Source organism: Salvia hispanica, chromosome 1 (genome assembly GCF_029641045.1).
Source record: "Salvia hispanica isolate PSC_SH4W2 chromosome 1, Shi_PSC_v1, whole genome shotgun sequence".
NCBI classification, from domain to species: domain Eukaryota; kingdom Viridiplantae; phylum Streptophyta; class Magnoliopsida; order Lamiales; family Lamiaceae; genus Salvia; species Salvia hispanica.
Genome location: NC_142692.1, coordinates 16689407 through 16709529, shown reverse-complemented (window position 1 = coordinate 16709529; position 20123 = coordinate 16689407). Strand labels below are relative to the sequence as shown.

Genomic DNA, 20123 nt, shown 5'->3' with positions numbered 1-20123 from the left:
AAAACATTAAAGCCAAGACAATAAATTTACAAGCAAGGGAAATAACACATCTAAAAACAAGACACCTGATAACAAAGATACTATGAGATAAACCAGAAATTATACCCCATTTAGGAACATGCACAACTTATAAGAAATCAAATAGGAGTATAAATCAACTTATGGAAACATAATAATTTCAATACTCCTTTCACTAAACATAGTTATATGATAAAAGCAACTCAAAATTAAGGGTGTAAAAGAAGTGGGGTACAGTTCTAGCAAAACCATAAACAGGGTGCCGAGTGCCGGTAGGTGAAAACTATTCGTCAAGTATATCACTTCTTCGACTTCTTAATTGGCCTACAACAAGATATACCAAATATCAGATGATAAAACTTCAAATCGCAGCCAGTGAATTGAGGTGCAATTGCAATACACTTACTGTGCTGGCTGAGCTGTCTGTGCAGGGGCAGCTGCTGCAGGTGGAGCTACCTTCTCTCCTGGTCCCTACATTGGTTATGAAATAGGATGTTGGGATTAACAAATCCAACAAATTACTATACAATTTAAGAGTCTTGAAGTTATACCTGAGCAAGACGTTCTTCTCTCCTAGCAAACTTCCTTTCCCTGCTAGCCTTGTTCTTTGCTCTCTTGGCCTCAAACTGGTCGGACAAGGTCTTCTCCCTAGCCTTTTCAGCCTTGGACTTGTGAATGCTCTCCATCAACACACGCTTGTTCTTGAACACATTTCCTTTGACCCTCATGTACATGTCATGGTACATGTGTTTGTCAATCTTCTTTGCCTCACGATACTTGCGCAGCAGACGCCTCAATACTCTCATCCTCCTCATCCACAGAATCTTAGTCGGCAACCTTGCTTCCCTGGTACCCTTGCGCTTACCTGCAATAATTAAAAACAAATAAATTAGGTCTAGGTAAGGATATGATTGAAAAATAACAACCAAAAGATTTAAAACCCCTTAGCCGTATAACTATCTCCAATAAACCAGAATAAAAGCAAAATCACGCAGAACTGTACCATATCCAGAGTGGCGTCCCTTCCTCTTTGCCTCCTTCATTCGGCGGGCTCGGGAACGTGAGTGGATCTTGGTTGGCTTCCTGATAATGAAACCATCCTTAACCAACTTCCTAATATTTTGTCCTGCATCCAAAAGAATATCCATAATTTAATTATGTGTATAATAGTGTATTCACATAATAAAACAAAACAAAACAAATAATAATGATGATATATGAACTGGATATGTGATATACACAGTTAAAATTAAGTATTTCATCTACCTCACGGCTCTGACTATCGACAAATTCTACAGTCAAGGCAAGCTATAGACATTTAAATCGTGTAATTGAACAGTGAGTTCAGAGCTATGTCAAATCACTTCAATTATCAGAATTAATTCCAGAACAATTTAGGAGAATTAGGTGGCCTGATTACACACAAATGCTTAACCAAGCCCTAAGTAAAACAAATCTGAAACTAGTTTATTCAAACACAAATTAATCCAATTTCTCAATGAGCACCCGATTTTTGTCCTTTTTAATGTAGCTTGAAAAAGTTGAAAGGAGAAAGGAGAACATACGGGAGTTGGCCATAGAGATTTCGTTTACTTCATTAGGATCGAGCCAAACCTTCCCCTTGCCGCACTTCAATACGCTGGCGGAAAGCCGCTTTTGCAGCTTAAGCGTCACCATCTTTCCTCCTCTCCTCTCCTCTTCGCCGGTGGTGGATGTGATGGGAAATGAATTGAGAGGCGACGACGATAAGATTTATACGGATTGTTGCCTAGGGTTTTTTAAGATTGGGCTTCTTGTTTCCTGGGCTTTTTATTGATTGGGCTTCCATAGATTACTGATCCTACCGTACATACACTTAGGTAGGGATGTCAATCGGGCTAACCCGTTTGGGTTCGGGCCAGCCCACTCGGATCGTCGGGCTATTTAGGTGCGGGCTATTCGGGTTATGAATTTTTCGGGTCATAAATTTTCAACCCTAACCCTAACCCGTCGGGTTTTGGGCTAACACATCGGACTATTCGGGCCTAAAAGTTTTCGAAAATAATCTCTTGTATCAAAATTTTCTTCTATAAAATGATTTTAAATTTTAGATACTTTTTTTATTTTTAGTTTAGAATCATATAAAATCTTCAAATTTTCATAGTTTTCTTCAATAATACATGAAAAGAAGCCTTTCATCTCGATCAACTACAATATAAATTAAAGCTTGTGTTCGTGTCATTATTATGACATTGTTCGTAACTATTTCTTTGTGAAAATTAAAAATCATATCTTACATGAATCATTATTAAAATGATAAATATATTAAGATTTTGATGGGTTAGTTCTTAATTTTGTCTTATTGGCTTTGGTGGTGGTAAGACACTAGTGGCAGATGATGGGTCGGTGCAATAATGAGTTGAGATGGAACATGAAAGCCTGATATTGTGGGATCGAGTGGAAAAGTGTAGAATGAAGATTGAATAAGACTGATGATTGTGTAGAATGAAGATTGAGGATTCAAAAATGTAAAAAAACCCCTAAAACTTAATTTCTTATAATTAAAACTCACAACCCATCGGGCCGACCCGCAGCCCGTTCGGGCCAACCCGTTTAACCCGTCAACCCATTCGGGCCAACCCATTTAGCCCGTTTTGTATTCGGGTAATAAAATTAAGCCCTAACCTGCTCATATTACCGAGTTGTTTGGGCCGGCCCACGGGTTTCGGGTTGAATTGACATCCCTACACTTAGGTGACGTTCGGTTGCTATGACTAATTATCATGAGACTATCCATCTAAGATTAAATTATGGGATTATTTTAGTTGGAGAGGGAGGCTATGACTAATAATCATGAGACTACCCATCTAGGATTAAGTTGTGAGGGTCAATCTTATGAACCAAACATGATACATATTTAATTATGAGATTTAGTCTTGCCAACCGAACACCCCCTTAATTCCTAATCAGTAAATATTTCACATTACATTAACACAACTTTTATGAAATATAAAAATAAATAGAAAATTAATAAAATAGTAGCTCTGCTAATATATTTTATGTATGTAATATGTGTATGAAATTAATTATTGCTATATAAAGTCTATTTATTAAAAATAATAAAAATGAAATGTAATACTCTCTCGTCTAAATATGAAACGTTTGCTTTTCGCTATGGTCTTTTATGTAGTTTTGTTTTGTAGTTTAAGGGTGTGTTTGAATTGAAGTTTATTTTTCATTTAGATAAGAATACAACCATTTTGCAGCAATGCTTTTCTTGGTTTTCTACTATTTGTGGTGTTTAAATGAATTATATGTTATCCATAGGCCTTAAGAGCATCTCCAACGAGAGAGGTAAATGGAGAGGTAAACTAATATAACTACCACATTTACCTTTTTGCATGAAAAAACATTCTCCAAAGAGAGAGCATTTGAGAAGGTATTATATTTTTTCCCATTTTGAAGAGATACCTTTAACTCCCCATCAATGGAGAGGTAAAATCTTATAACTATCTTATTTGCATTATTTTCATGAAAAATCATTTTCCAATGGGAAAGGTTTTGAGAAGGTATTACACTTTACGTTTTTTTAATGCATTTTGTACTGTTATTTTATTTTAAAAAAATAATTTACTTTTCTATATACCTTTTCCCTTTGAAATGTGTTATTCCCTCCGTTTCGCTATAGTCGAGGCGGAACTTTTGGGCACGGGGTTTTAGAAATGAATGTTCGATGTGTTAAATAAATAGATAAAAAAGTAAGAGAGAGAAAAAGGTAGAGAGAATAAAGTATAAAGTGAATAAAGTAGAGAGAATAAAGTAAGAGAGGGTAAAATGACTCAACTATGGCGAAATGGAGGGACTAGGGAGTACTTTTTAGAAGGGTATATTTCACTTTTTAAGAAGGTAAATACATAATAATATATCTTTTCTATATATCTTCTCCCCTTGGAGATGCTCTAAGGGCATCCACAGTGAGGCGGAGGATGCGACGCCCTAAGCCCCACCCTATGCGCTGCCACATCAGTATTTTATCCTCCGCCCCTTCAACCTGCAATGGGACGGACTATAGCTCGCTTAAGCCCCGCCCTAAGTATTTTATTTATTATTTGAATATTTAAACACTACAACATTTATTTTTTAAGTTTGCAAACATATTAATTAGCAAGAATAAATATAAAAACACTAAAGGCAAATCCTATTGTTAATATTTATCTTTTATTTTTTATTTTTTGTGCTTGCAAAAATGAAAAATTGTCATTATTGAATTTAGAGAGAAATTGAGATGAGGAAGAGAGTGGAGTGAAAGGTGTGAAATGAAGTAAAAAAATTGGTGATATATATTAGAAGAAATAAAAATGTGTGCATCCTCCGCCCTATAGTCCACACCCCCTGCAATGGCGGACTAAGGGACACAGGATATGCCGGAGGATGCATCGTCCGTGTCATAGTCCGCGGACGATGCTTATGGCGCGGAGGATAAAATGTGCATAGTCCGTGGTGCTGCAGTGGCAGACTAAGGGACGAAGGGTGCATCGTCTGTCGCATCCTCCGCCCCATTGTGGATGCTCTAATAACACAAGTTTGGTTTATTTAAAACCAAAAATGTTAAGAAAAGTGGGAGGAAAAAAGTTAGTGGAATAGAGGTATCACTTATATATGTTAGTTTTAAATGAAATATGTGTGTAATGAATTAGTGGAAGGTGGGACACTATTACTGTTTATGGTAAAAGTGAATCGGGCCTCCTATTCGCGGGACAGAGGGAGTAAGAAATTCCAAAACTATCTACTGATTTTTCCTACATTCCAAGACTGAGGGCTATATTAGTAATTCCAAGTAATTTAAAATTGAAATAGTGTTGCATAGAATATAATCACTAAAATTTCATGATAATAAACACAACCATTTTCAACCTTAATTCAACAGGCCACACAGAAAATTTAACCAACAAATCAAACACTTGATTGGGCCATTAAATGCACTCTAAATGTCTCTATCTACTAATTCAGTCACATCCGAATGGAGAGAAAATAAAAAAATAGATTAAAAAAATATTAGTTTAATATACTTTTATCTAAAAAAATTTATCATTTTTAATAAAACAATAAAAAAACGTTTCATTTTTAGTTAAAAAAAATGAATATTTAATAATGGACATAGTAGCACTAACACTTAATAATGGACAAAACATGTATCGAAATCATACATATATTTTATATACACTTTGTTTTTCCTTTCCAAATGAGCAATAAGTGGAAAAAAAAAGTTAATTGTTTTAAATTTAGTGTACATTCTATATAAGGCCATTCACAATCATATATTGACACCATCTTTTCTTTCAACAATTTATGGGATTTATACCACTTTTTACGATATCTCTTATCAACTGAGTTATAGTAATAATTAATAACTAATATCAATTTTGTATGTAAAAATTATCAACATAAAGATATAAATTTATCAGCACAATAGAATTTGATAAATTTATGTCTTTGTGTTGATATTTAAATTTACATGTTGTATTGATATATTATGTCTTTGTGTTGATAATTTTAATACACGGAATTAAAAGTTATTAGTTATTACTGTAAATTAGTTAGCATACTAACGCAACCCATAGATTATATATACAAATCGCATCTCTTCTATTATTTAGTCTCACTCCTTCATATTCTTTTTTCTGACTAATTTATTTTAAATTAAACATTACTACAAAAATGATATTTTATAGAAAAAATCTAAAAAAAATACATAATTGAATCCTAAAATTACAATTCATTGTAAGCGATAAAATACATAATCCTAAAATTAAATTGGTAGAACAAGCCATCAATACAATTTTAGTGGAAAAGCATTATCCATCGCTGAAGAGTTACGCTAGAAACATGTCGCGGGAGATCGGCTACTAGTTACCAAATATCGACGAAATATGTTCGATTAAATCTTCTTATAGTTGGGTGTTCGCAAGTCGGTGCCCAACATTGTAAGAACTCGTAGAATAATATCGGCGCACCTTGGCATGTGGGCTGGTTGTTGTGGATTGTGCAACGGTAGAGCGAGAAAACAAACGGATTCCTTAAGGATTTGTTTAGGTTATAATGTGATTAAATTAATTTTCGTGCAATTTATTCAAGGACTATGATGAACAATGAACATATCAAAACACATAATAAACATGTATTTTAATGAGTATTCAATTGTTAACTTTTAATTCTTCAAATAATCTACGTGGCTAATAAACATCAACAATAAAAATTGAATTAGAAATAATACTGATGTGGAAATGAGGATAGGTTGTTGCAACGACGAAACCAGCATAGGGAAAACTGATAAAGGCTATAAAAATAGGTGGCTTGGCCGGCACCGAACCTTATAACCCCGCCGTGGCCGCTCCACCCCGCCCCAGGAAGTTTGAATCTGAACTCTGGAAAAGAAATATATGGTGGTAGAAGACAGGGGATATGAAAGAAAATTTTAATAAGTAAGCTAGGGAAAACTGATAAAGGCTATAAAAATAGGTACCTATACACTATATCCAGCTATCACCCCCTGTCTAGACTCTGACAAATTTATTTTTTTTACTACTACTAATGTTTGTATGCACTTCTAATATCATTGAAAAAATACTTCTATTTATCAATGTAAAATGTTACTACCTCCGTCCACCAAAATTTGTCCCATTTTTCCATTTCCGTCCGTCCCCCAAAATTTATCCCATTCCATTTTTACCATTTTTGGCAATGGATCTCATATTCCACTAACTCATTCCTACTCACATTTTATTATAAAACTAATATATAAAAGTAGGATCCACAATCCATTAACTTTTTCAACTCACTTTCCATTATATTTCTTAAAACTCGTGCCGGGTCAAAGTGGGACAAATTTTTGTGGACGGAGGTAGTAAAATATAGTATTAATTAAATACTCCCTTCGTCCCACATTTGGAGTCACATTTAGTTATGACACGGATTTTAAGGAATTGATGGAGTGTGTAATAAATGAAGTGAGATGGTGGAGTGCGTAATAAATGAAGTGAGTTGGTTGAAGGTGGGTCCCTTTTTTACTTTTTGGTTTTTTATTTTTATTTTGGTTTATCTTATTGTAGATAATGACATTTTGATGTAATTTTGATGAACAATGGGATAAAATTGTATGACCAAAATGGAAAATTCTATATGTGACTCTAAAACTGGGACGGATTTTTATGACAAAATGTGACTCCAAAACTGGGACGGAGGGAGTACTAATTATGCACATTTTTCAATTAATAAGATAATTAATCGTTTAGAGAGGTGAAATTTAATTAAATAAGTGATACATGCAATACGTGAAAAGTAGAGGATTAGATCACCATACGCGCGGGAGCATGGGATCCCGAGTTGGTTAGATTGTTATGTGTGTTTGTTATTTCGTATATGCACATAACCTACTTACTCATTTTATTTCCATTTCAATTATGAATTAATGCAATTTACTTCTCCTTCCTCTCTCTCATCTCCTTCGAGTAGTTCCTTTCGTGTAGGTGCAATTTCGATCACCTTTCCAACCATCGGAGACCCCAATTTCGTACGAGAAATAAACTTGAAATCGTGGGATTTTTGTATGTGAAACTGATTGCTATTTGTTGGGAGAGATACGTCACAAGAAAAATATTTTTATAATGATTTAATTTTTGGTTGGAGACTTTTCAGGTTGGTAGTGAAATAGGTGAAGAAAGAAAAAAGAACGCATGGTAAGGAGTTGGGTGATATCCTTTTGTAAAAATTATAGGATAAACATTTGAATTTAGGAGAACTGATATTTGTACTTGTAGGGATCAGATCACTAGGGATTCACTAATTACTAGGACCTCTTTTATTGATTGAGCTCTGAGATGACTAATCTCAGAAGTTACAAGCCAAGTACAAGCAATCGATAACAAGATTACAAGAGAACTAAGAAAACAACTAAGTATCTATTACAGAGTCAGAACCCAGATCAGAAACCCTAGCTCACTTCAGATCCTTGACCGGATTCCGACTGGATCTGGAATCCAAGCTCCTACTGATTGGGACACCTGCACATTAGATACACAAGTTAGTAATCACAAGGCAAAGGATCCTTTTGGATCTAACTAAGATAGAACAAGCAAAGCAAGGTAAGAAGATTTAGGATATGGCTCAGGTTGCACACACACGACTTCACAGGGACAAGGACCTCCTCAATCTTCACCAACAAGTCTCAAGGGAGCAACGCGAAGTAACCAAACCCTAACCCTAGGGATACTCCAACTGCTACAACACATAGACTACCTCTCCCACAAGGATCTCACACCGATCTCTCAGAACACTGCTTCGCAACACAAGAACTCTCAAAGAAGCCTCCAATCACACAAGAATCCAACAGAGAAGTTGGACAAACCCTAGATCTGAGAAGGAACGCACAAGCACTCACACACTCAGAACCTAAACCGATGAACCTCTCTAGAACCGAGAATCAACGGTGGAAACAGAAGATAGGAGAAGATAATCGGCGAACGGCGCTGGAATCTAGGGAGAGAGAAGAGAGAAGCAGAAGCAGATCGCGAGAGAGAGGGAGAGAGAGAGAATTCTGGAATGAATGAGAAGGCAATGAGTCACAAGACTCATAACTAACACACCCCAAATCCAACGGCCCTCATCCAAGATCCATGTGAGATAGCCACGTGGCAGCCATCGGAGCATCCCAGATTAGTTATTGGGCCAAACCAATATGGGTCACCAATAATAAGATGGGCCACATGAATTAAATCAGCCCAACTGAATAAAATCAAAGCCCAAAACAATTAGAGTCCATAATACTTCACATAGTCCACCTTGGACTAAATTGGGTAAACAGAGGAGAGCCACAGTCATGTGTTGCTTTCATCACAACCTACAAGGCCCTCTCAAGACACCAAAGAGTTTTTAAGCTCATTAGTCAAGAGATAAGGCCAGGTTGCCTAACAAGACACCAGATGGCAATCCAATTAGTCTTGTAGGACTTTAGTTGCCTTGTGATCTCAATTAAGCCAAGGCTCAATGAATCATCAAGGTCTTTCCTCCGGGACATGCAGATGCATATGCTAACCACAATCAAAATGCAATCTTCTAATGCAAGAGAACAATTTATCAACAGGTAAACACTTAGTGCCTATATCAACAGGGTTCTTATCAGTATGCACCTTATGCAAAAAAACTTCACCTTTTTCAACAACATCTCTAATGAAATGGAACCTAACATCTATATGCTTGGTCCTATCATGAAACACAGGGTTTTTGCATAATTGTATAACAGACTGACTATCAGAATACACAACAGGAGTTCATTCAAAAAATTAATTTCAGAGAGAACTCCCTTTAACCAAATAGCCTCCTTCATAGCCTCTGTGATGGCTATATATTCTGACTCAGTAGTGGAGAGGGCAACTTTGTGCTGCAATTGTGATTTCCAACTAACACAAGACCTACACACAGTAAACACATAAGAAGTAGTGGACTTTCTCTTGTCCTTGTCATTGGCATAGTTAGAATCAACAAAACCACATAGCTCAACACCATCATCACACTTAGAAAAGCACAGACCATACTTAGAAGTATGTTTCAGATATCTAAGAAGCCATTTCAAGGCCTCCCAGTGCACAGGTCCAGGATTAGACATATATCTACTCAAGCAAGACACAACATAAGCAATATCAGACCTAGTATTAACCATCAAGTATATCACAGAACCTATAGCATTGGCATAAGGCACCTTTCTCATGGCAGCAATATCAGCATCAGACTTAGGACACAAATATTTACTCAACAAAAAAATGAGCAGCTAAAGGTACAGTAGCAATTTTAGCAGTTGACATGTTAAACTTTTGCAAGATCTTATGCACATATGGTTCTTGGTTAAGCACAAGGACAGACTCCTTTCTGTTCCTAAAGATATTGATACCCAAAATCTTTTGAGCATCACCAAGATCCTTCATTTCAAAATTATCACATAGAGTAGCTTGCACATGCTTAATAGACTTAAGGCAAGGTCCCATAATCAGCATATCATCAACATATAGCAACAAGAACACAAGATTTTTATCAAGATTTTTCACATAAAGGCAAGCATCAAAGGTACTTCTGACAAAACCAAGCTTCTACATACAAGAGTTAAACTTGATATTCAATTGTCTAGGGGACTGATTTAAACCATACAAAGCCTTTTTCAGCAAGCAAACATGATTGGGGTACTTAGGATCAACAAAACCCTCAGGTTGCTTCATATAGATAGGTTTATCTAAATCACCATGCAAAAAGGCAGTTTTGACATCCATTTGTTTCAACTCCCAATCAAAGTGAGCACATAGAGCAAGCATAAGTCTAACAGTAGTAAATTTCACCACAGGAGCAAATATTTCAGTATAATCTACCCCCTCTTGTTGAGTAAACCCTTTGGCCACAAGTCTGGCTTTGTACCTTAGGCCATCTACAATCATCTGCAATCAACAACCGAAGCACCAGCAGGTAGAGGAACATGTAACCAGGTACAATTAACTTTCAGAGATAGCATTTCATCCTCCATGGCTTTATGCCACAGATCCCAGAACTTAGACTTTAGAGCCTGCTTATAAGACTGAGGTTCATCCCCATCAGATTCATGCACATTAAAAGCAAGAGTAATCAATTCACAAGACCTAAATACTTAACATGAGGATTAGGATATTTTCTGGCTCTATCTCTAGACAGGAGGTAATCTTTCAAATCTGGACCAGGGTTAGGAACATGTTGAGGCTCAACAACTTGGTCATCATGAAGAGTCACATTTTGGGGTTCAGGCTCAAGCTCAGGCTCAGGCTCAGGTTCTGGTTCAGGGTCAGGGGCTATAGGATTTGTATTCCAGAAAGGCTCCACCTCACTTGGAGCATCATTAGATGGCTCCACCTCAGTGAGAGTATCAGTGGACTCCACCTCACTCAGAGGCTCATTGTCAGCACTTATAGGAGAGGTATCAAGGTCAGGCTTAAGACAGAGGAACTCATCCTCATTACAGACCACATCCCTACTTATTATGACCCTAAAACCTGGTTCACTTCTATTCCAAATCCTATAACCCTTAACACCTTCTGGATATCCAAGAAATACCCCTTTCTTGGATCTAGGATCCAGCTTATCAGTTTTAGAGTGAATAAAAGCACTACACCCAAAAACTTTTAAATGGGATAAAGAAATTTTCCTCCCAGTGAATATAAACTCAGTACATTTACCCTTTAAAAGGACTAAGGGAGATCTATTCACCAGGTATGCTTCACCCCAAAATTTTTTAGAAAGACCACTTTTAGACAAAAAACACCTAACTTTTTCTAAAAGGGTTCTGTTCATCCTTTTAGCAATTCCATTTTGCTGAAAGGTATAAGGAGTGGTCTTGTGTCTTTTAATTCCAAACTTGGAGCACAAAGCATCCACTTGAGAATTACAAAACTCAAGACCATTATCTATTCTATTCACTTTAATGGTTTTTCCAGTTTGATTTTCAACAAGATTTTTCCATGTCAAAAACTTTCCAAAGGCTTCAGACTTATTTTTCATTAAAAAACACCAAACTTTTTTGGAAAAATCGTCAATTATAGACAGAAAATACACAGACCCTGAATGAGAAGAAACAGAGGCTGGACCCACACATCCATGTGGAGGTACTCAATAACATTCTGACTGACATTGTCAGTCATAGGAGTAGGGAAGGTAACTCTATTTTGTTTGCCCAAAACATGTCACAAAAGGGAAGACTATTTTAAAAATCATTTTCAGACAACCCATTTTCTTCAAGACCCTTTTCACTCATATGAACAAGTCTATTATGCCACAACATGGTTTTATCCACCCTAACCACATTAGCAAGATTACTCACACAGGCCACAGATTGAGCATAACACACATAGAGGTTACACTTCTTCTCAGCTTTACACAAACACATAGCACCCTTACAGATTTTCATAACACCCTGCCCCCACTTACCCTCAAGACCATCTTGTTCTAAACAGGTACAAGAAAACAGGTTGTAACATAAATCAGGCACATATCTCACATTCTTCAAATTAAGCACATGGCCACTACTAAATTTCAAACACACAGACCCAATGCCAAGAATATGACACTTTTTGTCATTTTCCATAGAAACAAAGGTATTTTCCACAGGTTTGAAATCAGAAAACACATTTTTGAAAGGAGAGATATGATAGGTGCATCCAGAATCAATTAGCCAGTCATTAATGAAAAAGAACAGCCAAGAGTAGAGTTAACAGAAAGAATATCATGAGTCATGAAGCAAACACCTTCAGAATCACCATTCTTAGCCAGGTTAGCCATGGAATCCAGTTGATTATTATTTTTCTGCTTTTTAGGATTAGGGCACTCCTTTTTATAGTGACCAACCTCACCATAGTTAAAACATTTTCTATTAGCCTCAGGATTCCTGCTCTTAGACCTGGACCTACTCTTGCCCTTCTTTTTACCATTGCCATTAGAGTTACTGTCCTCATTACCCCCTCTATTTTTAGATCTTCCCCTAACATTTAAAGCCTCTGACTGAACAGTTTTAAAAGCCTGATTTTCCTTAAGCTCAATTTCTTTGGATTTTAAAGAACTAATTATCAAATCAAGGGGGGCAGAATCCCTACCATACTTAATGGCAGCTTAAACATCATTGTAAGAATTAGAGATAGCATTCATCAGGGCAATGCTAGTATACTCATCAATGGATTTGTCACCAGACCTTTTAATATCTTGAACAAGTTTTTGAAAAATATCAATGTTATCCTCAATGTCCTTTGAAAGATCAAGTTTAAACTTAAAGAGCTTTTCCAGCAAATACATTCTTGATGACATTGAGGTTTCAGTATACAGAGTATCTAACTTTTCCCATAGTGCAGAGGCAGACTCAATGGTACCAACCTTTCTAATCACAAAATCAGAAAGGTTGAGTATTATAGTGGACCTAGCTAATTCATTCATTTCTGCAGCCTTATCTACAGACTCAGTATCAGGAACTAAACCCTCAACAGATTTGAAAACCTTTTGCTGAATTAAAACACACTTCATTCTCTGTTTCCAAATCACAAAATCATTTTTCCAATTGAAGGGGACAATGCCAACTGGCTGGGACATTTTGAGAAAGATTTGACACACACAAAAGAACCAACAACACAGAAGGCACAACAAGCAACCCTGCTTTCACAGAGAGTGGTCTTAAACACACAACAGTCAAGGAGACCACTTATAACAGATATGCAAGGGTTTCTCATGCAAGAAATACAGATGCACTTATACAGCAAAGGCACACACGCACACGCACATAAGACACCTCAAAGTGATCCCAGACTCAAGAATCAAGTCCATAAGGAGTTCCTCCGTATCTGTCACTTGTACCCCGGCAAGAGGATTTCCCAGTTCACAATCACCCAATGTATGGGGCGCAGGGGGTCACTCAAGGCGGTTAAGGCACAGGATGGATAGGTAATTCACTCAAGAACACAGAGTCAAGCTCTGAGATACACACTTTGAGATTAAAGAAAATATTCAGAAAGCAGCAACGGAAGCAAGAAAGCTGTAAAGAGCACCAAGAAGCATGCAAACAAACAAGAGCTCATAAGTCCTATAGCCACGGCCAGTGACAACTACCAGAAACAACTTCCCACGCCTAAAACTAGAAAGCAGTAAAAGTTTTAGGGCTTTAGCCAATTTACCAGAGCGGAAACCCTTCGTTAAGGAGTATCCGTCTTACCTTAAAGCCTGTACCGGAGGCTGAGCCTTACTCTGACGAGCCCACCTCCTTTTAATTTGCGACCCGGCGTGCCCAAGTGATCCCCCCGTGGCTTTGATACCACTGTAGGGATCAAATCACTCGGGATTCACTAATTACCGGGACCTCTTTTATTGATTGAGCTCTGAGATGGCTAATCTCAGAAGTTACAAGCCAAGTACAAGCAATCGATAACAAGATTAAAAGAGAACTAAGAAAACAACTAAGTATCTATTACAGAGTCATAACCCAGATCAGAAACCCTAGCTCACTTCAGATCCTTGACCGGCTGGAATCCAAGCTCCTACTGACTGGGACACCTGCACATTAGATACATAAGTTAGTAATCACAAGGCAAAGGATCCTTTCGGATCTAACCAAGATAGAACAAGCAAAGCAAGGTAAGAAGATTTAGGATATGGCTCAGGTCGCACACACACGACTTCACAGGGCCAAGGACCTCCTCAATCTTCACCAACAAGTCTCAAGAGAGCACCGCAAAGTAACCAAACCCTAACCCTAGGGATACTCCAACTGCTACAACACAGAGACTACCTCTCCCACAAGGATCTCACACCGATCTCTCAGAACACTGCTTCGCAACACAAGAACTCTCAAAGAAGCCTCCAATCACACAAGAATCCAACAGAGAAGTTGGACAAACCCTAGATCTGAGAAGGAACGCACAAGCACTCACACACTCAGAACCTAAACCGATGAACCTCTCTAGAACCGAGAATCAACGGTGGAAACAGAAGATCGGAGAAGATAACGGCGAACGGCGCCGGAATCTAGGGAGAGAGAAGAGAGAAGCAGAAGCAGATCGCGAGAGAGAGAGAGAGAGAGAGAGAGAGAGAGAGAGAGAGAGAGAGAGAGAATTCTGGAATGAATGAGAAGGTAATGAGTCACAAGACTCATAACTAACACACCCCAAATCCAACGGCCCTCATCCAAGATCCATGTGAGATAGCCACGTGGCAGCCATCGAAGCATCCCAGATTAGTTATTGGGCCAAACCAATATGGGTCACCAATAATAAGATGGGTCACATGAATTAAATCAGCCCAGCTGAATAAAATCAAAGTCCAACATAATTAGGGTCCATAATACTTCATAGGACTCCTGAAAAGTGGCCACAACTATGTAGGAATAATTGGACTAGCAAAAAAATAAACTTTTATTATTATAATGATATTCAATTGAATATAAAATATTCAAGTTCATCATCGAAGTATTTTACCCTTCCAATATTTTTCTATTGGAGCTTCCCTCATCCCTTTTATTGAATGTAATGATGCGAATTGGACTTTAATAAGTTCTAATATGCAATGCCATGCAGTTCCTAAAAAGCCCAGTGTAATTCCTACCTAATACAAGAATGAAAATAAGGGCAAGCATCCATATGATCCCATAAACTTTTTTTAAGGCTTCCAATCTAGAAATAGAATGGAAAGTCCTAGCTTTTTTATTTTTGAATAAAAAATAAATAAGTTAGAACTCAATTTAATGACTCATTCTATTTTGGTAGTTCGATTGAGGAATTTATTTCTTTATGCATTTCCGGAATTTGAGTGTGTGACTTGTTATAATTGATTCTATTTTTTTCTGTAGTAGAGACGTTTCATTTTCAGCAGTCATTTTGAAAAAAATAATAATAAATAGTTAAAGTGGAGATAATGTATGTAAGAGAGAGATTAATATGGAGTGGAGAGAGAGTATTGTAAGAAAGAGAATAATATAGATTCTCAATCTTACTTTATTTTTTCTCTACTTTAATTATTTATTACTCCCTCCGTCCCACATAATTTTACCCAGTATTCCATTTTAGTCCGTCCCACATAATTTTACCCATTTCACTTTTACCATTATTGGTAGTGGACCTCATATTCCACTAACTTATTCCTACTCACATTTTATTATAAAACCAATACTTTAAAAATAGGACCCACATCCCACCAACTTTTTCAACTCACTTTTTATTACATTTCTTAAAATTCGTGCCAAGTCAAACTGTGTAAAATTATATGGGACGGAGGGAGTATTATTTTTAAAAAATGAATGTTCAAAATGAAACGACTCTACCACAAAGGAATTACAACTATACGTCTATAAAAAAAATACAATAATAAGAAAATAAACTGTTGATTTATTCATGAGAATTGGGCAATCATTCTAGTGTGCAATTCTCCATCCGCGCGGCGCTACACGTGCAATAATGATATTATGCACATAGCATCGCAAATACACAAACAATTTAAATAAAAAAAAATAATAATCAAAGACTGATATAAAATTACTACTCCATCCTTTTTTATGTTAATAAAAAGCCTAGCAAGTGGGAGCAGGAGGGATGACGGTGCCGGAAGCCTTGATTCCGGTGGCGCTCTGACAGGCGGATGAGACGGTCTTGGCCTCCCCCATAGGCTTCAAGTCAATGTCAGCCAATTCGATGTTGTCGCACGGGTTGGTTGTGCTGCAGTTAAACAAGATAGGAATTTCGGAGATTGTGGTGCCCTTGATTCTTCTGAAGTGGACGTCGCTGATTTTGACGTTGGATTGCTACAAGAAACATGAGATTGCATGATGTGTGAGCGAGCATGTAAAAAATGATATACATATATACTACTCTCGCTGTCCTATTTTTAGGCTGTTCCATTAAAAATGAAACATTTTCTAATGTGGAAACAATACTATCTCTACTTTTTTTTTCTCTTCATTAACTCATAAAACATCACTGCATAAAATTTCGTGTTGAAAAGAAAATGCTTCATATTCAACGGGACAGAGAGAGTACATTACATACGTACCTCAGCAACCATCTTGGAGAAGTAATGCTGATCGATGATGATGGGATTCTTGACGCTATCCAAGGTCAGATCTTCGAACACGATGTTGGTGGCAGTCATCACCGGCGACTTGTGGTAGCTCTTGATTCGGGCACCATTGGTTGTGCCCGTCAAGGTACAACTACTGAAGGTGATGTTCCCCACGCTCAATTCGTCCGGACGCTTCCCCAAACTCCCCACACTATATATCATCAGTAATTTAATTTAATTTAAATGATTACGAGATTCAAATAAAAATACTCCTACTACTCACGCAAGACCATGTCCGGGTCCGCATTTGACATTTTTGACAAAGATGTTTTTGCTGCCTGTGCCAATGGAGATGCAGTCATCGCCGGTTCCAATAACGGAGTCGGTGATCTCCACATTGGTGGCATTGCTGAGATGGATTCCGTCCGTGTTGGGGCTTTCGTCAGGGGCAGTGATGGTCATTTTCGTCACCTTGATGTTAATACTGTCGATCAACTTGCTATGGAATCCCATAGCGTCCACCAAATTTAGGTTGCTAATGTCCCCATTTTGCGACGATTGGAACGTGAAACTCTATTGCATAACAAAACCACTATAATGTTAAATATAAATACAATTAATACTCCTAAGTCCTATCTTTGAAAAATGTTACTACTAACTTACAACGGGCATGTGCGCGTCTTCTTTGGCGTACTTCCATGCATTTGCTCCTTGGGCGTTAAGGGTGCCTCCTCCCGTGATCTTAATGTTGTCCACGTGCTCAATCAAGATCCACTTCTGGTTGCTGTAGGAGCTCGGGTTGGGATTTGCCAACAGGGTGCCCTGAATATCGATGATCATTGGCGGTGCTGCCTTGCACTCTCCACTTAGGACTACTTCCCCCATCATGTATTTCCCGGGCGGGACCAAAATCCTCGCGCCCCCTGTGCTGTCGCATCCGGCATTCCATGCTTGAACAAGCGACTACAAATGACATTCATTATTATATAAAATAAATAAATAAAGCTTCATTTCATTTTCATTTTCATGCATTTGCAGATGAAAATTAACCATTGCATCATCGGTGGTGCCATCGCCCTTGGCGCCATATTTGGTGATGTCGAAAACGGTCTCAGCCTGCAGGAGGCGGCGTTGTTCGCCGGCAGCAGCAATGGCATTGATAATGATCAAACAGCTTATGCTTAGGGCCAGGGAGCCCATCATATGAACACAACTAGTAGCCATAAATGTTATTCACGAATCCTGTTTTACTTTATTTTCTCTATCCAGATTTTAGTTCACTCGTTTTTGTATGTTATGTAATTCATCGGCCTTATATATGCGATCGTCTACGTAAAATTCTACATTTTTTTCTATTTTTGGCAAATTTTGTTGCTTAATTTCAGACCTATAATTTCTGTATGCTGTTCATTATTTTGGCTTGTTTTTAGCCACGGCAGAATAGGAGAAATGTGCTGGTTATGATGTAGAAATAGGTGGATCTTGGATGCTTCATAGCCAATGGTTAACAAACAATACTGGAGTTAATTAGTAGTAGTAAATTTTTTTAAAAGAAATTAGATCCAATACGGTTAAGAATCACTAATTAATTACATGAACTAGTGTAATTCAATTACTGTATTGCAGAAAAACACTTGGTTTATTTTGCATTTATTAGTTCGTGTTTTGTAACTTTCATAGTGACATGATAACAGTAACACTCTAAATTTACTAAAATTAATAATCCTTTTTAATAGTATATTAAAGTTAAGAGCAGTGATAAATTAACAAAAATTGTATATACAAAAGTGGACATTTTAGATATTTTATATATAAAATAAAAATTATACTATTAATTTATTTAATGTATTACAGAATTAACCTTTTGTTGATCATTTAGGAAAGATTAAGTTTCATATAATCAACATTTAATTGCATGTTGAGGAAATGATTTACTACATCTTCAGTAATCAATTCCATAATTTCTAATCAATTCTGTAGAATCATTTCTATCCAATTTGGTAGTAAAGTACGCATGATTTCTTGTCCATTAACAAAAAAGAGGACGTTTCTTCATTCCATTTTTTCAAAATTAAAACTTTCTCCTGCAAACTAAATTTTTTTAATCGATTTCTATTCAATTAGGTGGATAATATACATTAGTTGCATAATTTCTTCTTACATAATTTAAACTAAAGTTAAACTCTCTCTTACAAACTAAATTATCTTCTAAATTATGTTACACAACCAATTATTTTATTATTAAATCATGTTTACAATTATAAGTTATAAAAACGATTATATGCATATATAATTAAAATCTTAGTGTTATCATTCAACTAAATAATCGTAGTCGTTCATATTAAATTATTTATTATTAAATAATCTTTAAAACTTTTAAGTTATAAAAATGATTATTGTAATAATTTCTTAGTGTAATCTAAAGAAATAATGATAGTCATTAACGTCCAATTGTTTTATTATTAAATAATTCTTAAAATTCTAAGATATAAAAATGATTAAACTCATATATAATTAATTTTCCAATGTTATCATTCAAAGAAATAAAAAATTTTAGTCGTTTGCATCCAATTATTTTATTATTAAATCTTTATAAATATTCTAAGTTATAAAAACGGTTGCATGTGTGCATAATTAACTTCTTTGCGTTATCACATCCAATTCTTGTATTAATAATAAACTTTAAGATTCTAAATTATAAACGACCACGTGTATATAATAATTTCTTAGTGTTGTCATCCAAAGAAATGATTATAATCATTCACATCTAATTATTTTATTATTAAATAAATTTTAAAACTCCAAGTTATAAAAAAGACTACACGCATATATAATTAATCTTTTAATGTTATCCTCCAATGAAATTAAATAATAATAATAATAATAATAATAATAATAATAATAATAATAATAATAATAATAATAATAATAATAATTCGCATCCAATTATTTTATTATTAAATCATTTTTACAATTTTAAGTTACAAAAATGACTATCACGTATGTAATTAAATTCTTAATTTTATTATCCAACAAAATACAAAATAATAATAGTCTCACATCCAATGATTTCATTATTAAATCATCTTTACAATTCTAAGTTATAAAAACGACTGAATGTGTATATAATTAATTTGATACTCTTATCATCCAATTAAATAATCGTAGTCATTTGCATCCAATTCTTTTATTAATACAATCTCTAAACTTCTAAATTATAAAAATGACAAGTTGTATATATGATAAATTCTTAATGTTGTCATCCAAGAAATAATTATAGTCATTCACATCAAATTATTTATTAGTATTAAATAAATTTTTAAAATTTGAAGTTATAAAAATAAATATATGCATATATAGGGATGTATTTAAATCCTTTTCATATCTTTTGTCATTTTTCCTTCTTAATCCTAGCCCCACGATTTTGTCATCTGATGGTTAGATTAAAGTAAGAAAGTATTAGAGTGTTTGTTTTTTCCATAAGAAAATGTCTCAGTGGATAGCCCAAAAAGGAATACTAAGTTCACTTATGG

At 35.9% G+C, this 20123-nt stretch overlaps 2 protein-coding genes across 2 annotated transcripts; both read right to left on the bottom strand.

The window, feature by feature from the left end:
* Positions 1-66: 66 nt before the first annotated feature.
* Positions 67-1750, bottom strand: LOC125217584 (large ribosomal subunit protein eL19y). The gene is made up of 5 exons (XM_048119104.2): positions 1584-1750; positions 1022-1144; positions 570-883; positions 425-489; positions 67-342 (listed from the first exon to the last, which is right to left on the bottom strand). Exons 1-5 carry the CDS (start codon positions 1693-1695, stop codon positions 318-320), a joined length of 639 nt encoding a protein of 212 aa, XP_047975061.1. The 5' UTR covers positions 1696-1750; the 3' UTR covers positions 67-317.
* Positions 1751-15897: 14147 nt separating this feature from the next.
* LOC125218008 (exopolygalacturonase-like) lies at positions 15898-17884 on the bottom strand. The gene is made up of 5 exons (XM_048119600.2): positions 17641-17884; positions 17254-17553; positions 16874-17163; positions 16582-16801; positions 15898-16333 (listed from the first exon to the last, which is right to left on the bottom strand). Exons 1-5 carry the CDS (start codon positions 17812-17814, stop codon positions 16103-16105), a joined length of 1215 nt encoding a protein of 404 aa, XP_047975557.1. The 5' UTR covers positions 17815-17884; the 3' UTR covers positions 15898-16102.
* Positions 17885-20123: the final 2239 nt, after the last annotated feature.

Bases quoted from the DNA above. Each gene is read 5' to 3' on its own strand.
- LOC125217584 (XM_048119104.2), bottom strand. From the start codon at position 1,695: ATGGTGACGCTTAAGCTGCAAAAGCGGCTTTCCGCCAGCGTATTGAAG. The intron at 884-1,021 runs GTACAGTTCTGC...TAATTATTGCAG, and splicing joins GGGACGCCACTCTGGATATG to GTAAGCGCAAGGGTACCAGG. The intron at 490-569 runs GTATAACTTCAA...TAACCAATGTAG, and splicing joins GAGAAGAACGTCTTGCTCAG to GGACCAGGAGAGAAGGTAGC.
- LOC125218008 (XM_048119600.2), bottom strand. From the start codon at position 17,814: ATGGCTACTAGTTGTGTTCATATGATGGGCTCCCTGGCCCTAAGCATA. The intron at 17,554-17,640 runs GTTAATTTTCAT...TGTCATTTGTAG, and splicing joins GCACCACCGATGATGCAATG to TCGCTTGTTCAAGCATGGAA. The intron at 16,802-16,873 runs GTGAGTAGTAGG...GATGATATATAG, and splicing joins GGACCCGGACATGGTCTTGC to TGTGGGGAGTTTGGGGAAGC.